Source organism: Thalassophryne amazonica, chromosome 1 (assembly GCF_902500255.1).
Source record: "Thalassophryne amazonica chromosome 1, fThaAma1.1, whole genome shotgun sequence".
NCBI classification, from domain to species: Eukaryota; Metazoa; Chordata; class Actinopteri; order Batrachoidiformes; family Batrachoididae; genus Thalassophryne; species Thalassophryne amazonica.
In genome coordinates this window covers 122,816,199-122,824,274 of record NC_047103.1, presented here as the reverse complement: position 1 = coordinate 122,824,274, position 8,076 = coordinate 122,816,199, and the positions used below count along the sequence as shown (strand labels likewise).

The 8,076-nt window shown below is 41.8% G+C and overlaps 2 protein-coding genes across 2 annotated transcripts; one reads left to right on the top strand and one right to left on the bottom strand.

The window, feature by feature from the left end:
* Positions 1-3,130: 3,130 nt before the first annotated feature.
* LOC117520268 (gamma-crystallin M2-like) lies at positions 3,131-3,984 on the top strand. Its single transcript, XM_034181590.1, has 3 exons — positions 3,131-3,190; positions 3,327-3,569; positions 3,660-3,984. Exons 1-3 carry the CDS (start codon positions 3,182-3,184, stop codon positions 3,927-3,929), a joined length of 522 nt encoding a protein of 173 aa, XP_034037481.1. The 5' UTR covers positions 3,131-3,181; the 3' UTR covers positions 3,930-3,984.
* A 333-nt stretch (positions 3,985-4,317) lies between these two features.
* LOC117520259 (gamma-crystallin M2-like) lies at positions 4,318-7,162 on the bottom strand. The gene is made up of 3 exons (XM_034181579.1): positions 7,110-7,162; positions 6,789-7,031; positions 4,318-4,593 (listed from the first exon to the last, which is right to left on the bottom strand). The coding sequence occupies exons 1-3, from the start codon at positions 7,116-7,118 to the stop codon at positions 4,318-4,320; spliced, it is 528 nt and encodes a 175-aa protein (XP_034037470.1). The 5' UTR covers positions 7,119-7,162.
* Between the last annotated feature and the right edge of the window lie 914 nt (positions 7,163-8,076).

Below are 8,076 nucleotides of genomic sequence, written 5' to 3'. Positions count from 1 at the left end.
GAAGAGAAATAGGAATGTGAAGAACGCAAAGAACATTGCTGTTACTACATTTTTAATTGAAACGACTGACCATGGTGGGCTGCATGGGTTTATCCACTTTTTAACAAAAACCTGAGCTGACTGTGAGTTGCGGGCTGGCTGGTGGACAGAAGCCACTGTGTGTGACCGAAGGGGTGTGAGCTATTCGTGGGGACATCGGGCAGAGGCCGCTGCGGAGTGCATGTCCAGGCTTTCTGAGCAAGCTGCTCATGGAGGACGCCAGATAGAGCAAGCAATGAGTCAGCCCCACACCACACACGTCCCCACCAACAGGTAGGTGAGACCCACATCACATAGGCAAAGAATGGGTCTCTTCCACGTCAGTCGCTGCATATAGGTAGAGATCTTAGGTTCCTTTTTTTGACTGAATTTATTGATCCCTTTGGAAGACTCCCTCAGGGAAATTGAGGTTCCAGCAGCATTGGATAGCAGCACATGGTAAGAAGCACACAGAGAATCAAAAGTGAAAGTAAAAACAGTTTGCAAATATAAATACACAAATGTTCATGTATCCATTCTCCGACTTTGTCTAATTACTTATGGCCTATGAAAATGGAAGGATTAAGCATAAAAATATCTGTAATTCCATGGTTACGTTGATATTTTTGCTAGACACCTTCAATTAAAGCTGAACATGCACACTTTTATTGCTTCATTTCGACTCCACTGCGGTGGTGTAGAGAAGCAAAAAAAAAAAAAGTGTCACTGTCCAAACATTTATGGATCTGACTATTTTACAGCAGGGACAGGCACGCTGAAAAGCTGACTCAGTAATTTCATACAATTGAGGCACCAATTCATTTGATGTCACATGATGCAAAGGGCAGTGAGCCAGTGAGATGAACAACAGAAGTCAAACGGCATCAACATGAGCTGAAAGGTAATGAAGGGGCAGAACATGGTGTCACTGCTGGGCAGAGCAGGAGTCACAGACATGATCACGTGTGTGACCTCAAGCTGAAGTTCTAACTGAATTATATTTCATAGCACATATTGACACAGGCAACAGTGGTAAGGAAAAACGCCCTCTGATGATTTGAGAAAGAAACCTCACGCAGACCAGACTCAAAGGGGTGACCTTGTGCTTGGGCCATGCTACAGACACAATTTACAAAAAAAATATACAGGAAATTTTTGGGAGTCCATGCTGGTGTCCAGGATGGGAGGCCTGCAGAAGAAGACACCCACTCCCACTTCTGGATGGAGCTGCAGCTCAAACAGAGAGAAAAAACAATCAGGCATCGGAAAGGCAACAAATACAGTATAATTTGTCAGCATTAAGCAACAAGAAAAACAGAAGAAATACTAAAGTGATTGCTGGCCACTTGCCCTAAGCTTCACTAAAAGACCCAGATTTTAAAGTTGAGGCCGCGGCCCACTCCGCTTACTAATAAAATTAATTTAAAAGGGTAGAAAGGATAGTACCATACAATGACAGCATGCTAGCCATACAAAAGGGAAAATAAGTGCTTCTTAAGCCTGGATTTGAAAGTCTCTACAGAATCTGTTTTATTGACGCAGGGAGATTATTCCACAGAACAGGTGCACGATAAGTGAAAGCTCTGTGACCCACAGACTTTTTATTCACCCTAGGGACACAAAGTAGTCCTGCACCCTGAGAATGCAGAGCCCGGGCTGGCACGTAGGGTTTAATTAGGTCAGCTAAGTAGGTGCTAGTCCGTGAACAATTGTATAGGTTCGTAGCAGAACCTTAAAATCTGATCTCACAGAGACAGGAAGCCAGTGAAGAAACAACAAAATGGGTGTAATGTGGTCAAACTTTCTGCTTCCTGTCAAAAGTCTGGGAGCAGCATTTTGCTGTTGGAGACCACTAATGTTGGACTGTGGTAAGCTAGAAAATAGAACATTGCAGTAGTCCAATCTAGAAGAAACAAATGCTTGATTCAGGGTCTCAGCATCAGCCATAGATAGGATGTTGAGGAATTTTGTGGAACCCCAAATGTCATGTCACTAAAGTTAGAGGTAGTGTTGTTGTCCAAAACTGTTCAGGGTTCCTGTTGGGCCTTCATGGTCACCAAACCTCTACTTGAGCCTTTACTCAGGTGACATGATGTGGATGATGGGTTTGGTCAGAGTTGCCACAGGAGATACGTTACAGATTTGCACTGGGATTTGGCACAGTTTTTACACCAGATACCCTTCCTGATGGAACTGTTTTTACATGGAGAAACACACAGGCTCCAGTCTTCCAAAAAGGTGTTCCACTCAAGTACTTACCAGAACTGCTTAACTTCTGAGATCTGAAGAGATCGGCTGTTCACAAAGCAGTCCAACTACAGAACTCAAATGAAGTGGCAGCTCAAAAAGGCCCAGTGACATTCATTTCCGTGCCACGCCTGTGTGTCCTGTGATAGACTGGCAACCTGTTTATTCCTTTTGCATAATGACAGCTGGGTTAGGCCCCATTGAGCTGCAATGATAACACTGATTGGCGTCTCCACATTTCACATTAATTTATGTTAGTGGTCCTACATGTACGGACGTATAACCATGCTATTATTTTTTTTTTTTATATATATATTTTCATTTTAAAATTAAAAAATGTGTTTTAGTTATTTTTACTCTAATATAATTGTTTTAAAGTATTCCACAAATAAAATTATTGTTCATAATTTCAGGTAAGTACCTTTGGAGCACTGAGACAATCACAAAATATGTGTGTTTTATTGTTCTAATATAAAGTACTGTATGTACATAGGCTTTAAACAAAAGAAAAATACTTAAAATGTTGTAAACCACAAATATAATATTATGATATAAAGCAGAGATAATAAAACGTAAAGTATTTGGAAGAAATCAAATTTGAAAAGGAAATGCATATTAAATATGTTGGAAAAAAAAAAAAAAACATTACAGAAGCTGTGATACCAGTATTATTATTTCAGGTTTGAGATTAAAATTTCAGTATTATCAAAGTAAAATGAAAGGGAACATTATGTTCAGAGCAAAACAGCTGATTGGCATTATAGACCACACAAACAAAAAGAAATGTATGGTTCTGTGAGGAAAAAAGCTGATGTGCCTGGTCATTGTTCTCAAAGACAATGATGCAGGTCTTTGTCAGGTTATAAAGGCAGTGCTGCGCTTACAGCTGCTGCAACAGTGACAGTTAGCCAACACAATGGGCAAGGTAAGGTTTGGCACTTTGTGCTTCTGCAAAACTGTAGATTATTCAGCCAAAGCAGCAATAGTTGATCCACATTCACAGGACATTTGGAATCACAACTAAACAAAAAACTTCAAATTTTTTTTCTTCCCATTTTTAGATAATCTTTTACGAGGACAGGAACTTCGAGGGCCACTCCTACGAGTGCAGCAGCGAGTGTTCCGACCTGCATTCCCACTTCAGGCGCTGTAACTCCATTAGAGTGGACAGCGGTGACTGGATGATCTACGAGAGGCCCAACTACATGGGCTACCAGTACTTCTTGAGGAAGGGTGACTATGGAGACTACCAGCGATGGATGGGGTTCAACGATTGTGTGCGATCCTGTCGCTTGATCCCCTCGGTAAGCTTTAATTGAGCAAATAGCATCATGATTGGAAAAGTGTCGCATGTCAACTGCAGAAGCTAATGATCATCTTCACTTTACCTGCAGCACCAAGGAGCTCACAGAATGATGATCTATGAGCGTTCAGACTTTGGAGGTCAGATGATGGAGCTGACTGATGACTGTCCTTCTTTATATGACCGCTTCCATTTCAGTGACATCCACTCTTGCAACGTGATGGATGGGCATTGGATCTTTTACGAGCATCCCCATTACAGGGGACGCCAGTATCTCATGCGTCCTGGTCAGTATAAGAGGTACCATGAGTGGGGAAGCATGAGTCCTAGAGTGGGCTCCATCAGGCGTATAGCTATGTAAGAAAAGCATGTAACTGGATGCTGTTTTTGTGGATCACTGTCAATAAAATACTGTCAATTAATACGAATGTACTGTCAACTTCTTTGCATTCTTGAGGATCTTTAACTCAGTAAGACTTCATTTGCAGGCAGTTGTCACTTATTTTGCTTTTTGTTTTCCTTTTTTAACTATAAAAGCAGTAGGCAAGCTATTTCCCAATGGGACCAACATAATATTTCAGATATATTCATTTGTACAAGGAATGACCACACAATATGATGTTGTAGAATGTGTGGTATAGCTTTTTGAGACAGCAAATCAAACATCAAATGAAGGCTCAAACCCACACTCAGTTTAAAGCTAGCATGTTTAATTGATATCAGAAAAAGAGAAAAGAAGCCTCAGACAATTAGTTGAAGTCGGTGATTCGTCTGAGTGAGCCAATCCTTGCACTGGCACCGCCCCAGTCACTGTATCTTCGGTATTCTCCGGGTCTCACATAGTAGGTTCTTCCCTTGTAGATGGGCTGCTCGTACAGCAGCCAGTGGCCATCGACCACACTGCATGAGTTAACGTCAGACATATGAAGGTGGTCCTGAATGTTGGGGCAATCATCGCTCACCTCCTGCATCTGGCCTCCGATATCTGATCTTTCATACAACCTTATTTTGTAGGAACCGCGGTACTGCAAAAAGAACATCATTTTAGAATCAGCAATACTCGACATTATCAAAGTACAAATACAGTTTTTGTAAAGTAGTCTAAAAGTATATAGTGTGAAGTTGGTCCACACAGTCTCAGTCATCTACTTTGCTTTACTCTGTTCTATTGCGCTTCCTTGACATTTGCTTTTCAAAATAAAATCTGCTTTATGTTTACTTCTGTTATGTGTCGGACGCAGCCCGGAGAACCGACCAGCGTTTGACGGACCCAGTATGAAATACGCAGAGCACGGTACAAAGGATAACTAAATTTAATTACATAACAGTGATGTGGAAAATATAACAAAAGAGTGCGTGGTCTGGCGTGGTGGTGAAACAGTGTGCTCCCAGCAGCACTAACGGTCCGGAGCCAGAAACTGTTCGGACCCAAGGACCCCGCCGACACCCCCCAGGTGGCCGCGACAAACCGAGTCTGTGAAAGAAGAAATCATCATGTGAGTCCACACTCCACACACAGAGAGACCGCTCAAAGGTGTACATACACAGCAAACACTTCCTGGCTTAATCACTAATCAGCTTCCCTCCCTGCAGGCATGGAACACCCTGTTCACATAACTCAACTGCAGTGGAAGCAGATTAAACGACTAATATAACAGCTCAATATAATAAGGTGTGAGGGACACCACATTTACTGACTGTAATAATGTTAGTCACAAAACCTAACGTGCCTCAGGAAGTGTGCTGACGAGCGTGAGACCTCACCCCCTCCTCTTTCACAGACCATGCATCAAACCTGGACGTTCTCTGCATCCACTGATGATGAGATGGCTCTCGAGACGACGATCTCACCCGTCTGGTCACAAGGTCGAGTCTCTGGCAAATACACACTGTGTACTCCAGACTTAAATGCCACCATGTTCCAATCTGTGTAGATGCACCACAGCTGTGAGTCCTGACGAGCCGCACCTGATCAGCCTCAGGTGATCAGGGTGAGGTCCTGGTAACTCAGCCACACAGCCACTCAGTCCCAAATGCGCACCACCTGGAAGGAAAACCAAAAGACAAACAAAAGCCAGCCAGGCACGCCAGCCACAACAACTTCTCTATTAAAAAAAATCAAAACTATGTTTTAATCTCCAATTTACAGTAAAATATGCTCAGGATTTCATGTTAAATGTCTTCATAGTTGTACATGTCTGTGTCTGGAGAAACTACTTTGGTATAAACTAATTTCATGTGTAAAACAACTTGTTTTAGAGTCAGAGTGGCAGTCAGCTTTCTCTTTAAAGCTGGCACACAGATATATGTATATGGTGTAAGAAACAACCAGTTTCTATTCATTACAGATATTTTTCTGCTACAAACCTTCATAGTCATTCTTGCTTCCACACAATGTGTGGAAGCTGGTTTAAAGGACATTCTTTAATTGAATTAACTGCAATAGTTTGGATTAACTGATATCAGTAACTTCAAAGTTTGTCTTAATCAAAATTCTACATTATTTTTGTTGGCAAATGTCAAACAACATTGACGTGTTTAAAATGAATTATGTACAATCAAATCTTTGGTAGACTTTAGTATGATTCAATGGTGGGTGTGTTTTATTTTCAGAGTTTAAACAGGTTAGACTTCAGCGGTGGGATGACTTTAGTTTACATTTGGATTGCAGACTTTCCTTTACCAGTCAGTATTTTAATTTGATTTTGACATACCCACAACAATTTGTGCCACAATCAATCAATCAATCAACCAATCAATAAAAAATTGCACTTACGTAAACCAAAAAGTGGTAGCAATATCAATTTCCCAATTTTAATGAATTATAATTCTTTTAATTTTATCAAATGATTTCCATGCAATTTAACAAAATACTACATTTATAAAAATGGAAACAACTTTCTTTTTGTGCACTGAAACAGACATGCGAGGTCTCTCACAGTTGAAGTGTACCTATGATAAAAATTACAGACCTCTTCGTTCTTTGTAGGTGGGAAAACTTGCAAAATTGACAGTGGATCAAATACTTATTTGCCTCACTGTATATCTTAAAAAAATTAGAAATCATTCCAAGCCCATTGTTTTTCAGTTGTTATATTATATATCATTTCCTTCCCCGCTACATTTTGCCTGCGCTCCACTGTACCAGCACATGGACAGAGATCGTTCAGTGACACAAGAAACAGAGACACGTCTTTGAGCCTGGCTGAATCAAACGTACCGTGGGAATCATGCGACAGGAGCGGATGCAATCGTTGATGCCGATCATATGCTGGTTGTCAGAGTATTCCCCCCTGCGGAGGAAATACTGGTGGCCCAGGTACTGAGGCCGCTCATACACCATGAAGCAGCCGCTCTCCACCCGGATGGAATTGCAGCGATTGAAGTAGGGGTGCAAGTCAGCGCAGTCACTCATGCACTCATGGTGCCGACCCTGGAAGTTTCTGTCCTCGTAGAATATGATCTAGAGAAATTTTTCAGAGGACTGATCAATTTTTAGTTTTTTTGATGTTGTATTTTCATAAATAAAGAATTAGCTTACCTTCCCCATTCTCGTATCAGTGAAGGGTCACACGGATGCTCAGTAGATGTTCTCTGAGCGACTCTCCTTTTATATAAAGTGGCTGTGTGATGGCACAGCATAACATATTGTCATCCAAATAGGATTTATGACAATAATCTGGTTATGTATAGCAATGCATCACAGTGTGATGATCAGTTATTGTCCACGTTTCAAATGTTCATCACTCTCAATCAAAACACCACAGTCCAGTGTTGACCAGGAGCCACAGCTTTGTATGAGCAAAACAACAGGCATCATGTGTGCCAGAGACACAACAAAACCATTTCCACATTCAACCAGGTTGACTGACACAGACCAAAATCACAATGTGAAATCTCACGAAGGAATAATAATTTATAGTAGACAAGAATGTGTCCACAGACAGCGGGAGAAGAGGAAAACCAGAAGGGTGGAAATGAGAGTGGTGACTTTGAATGTTGGTAGTATGACTGGCAAAGGAAGAGAGCTGGCTGATATGATGGAGAGGAGAAAGGTAGACATACGAGGTATCAGACCTTTTTATTTTTTTCAAAAACCATATGGATTTGAATCGTGTGCTTGCATGAGCCAACCTTGAACCTTCATGCGCATGCGTGATTTTTTTCACGCCTGTCGGTTGCATCATTCGCCTGTGTGCAGGCTTTGTGTGAGCACTGGTCCACCCCCCTCGTTGGATTTTCATTGCGAGGTGGAACCATTTGGAGCTTTGTTGCATCAAATTTTCAGGAAACTGAGAGACAGCCAGGTGGAAACCATTCGGAAGATTCAGACGGCTTTCGGTGACGATAGTATGGGCATCACACAGATTAAGGAGTGTTACAACCGGTTTAAAGATGGCGCACAATGGCGGAGGGTGCGCCGCGCTCCGAGCGGCCATCGACAGGCTGAAACGACCAGATCATTTCCAAAGTGAACGCTGTGTTGATCCAGGACGTCGTCTGACTAC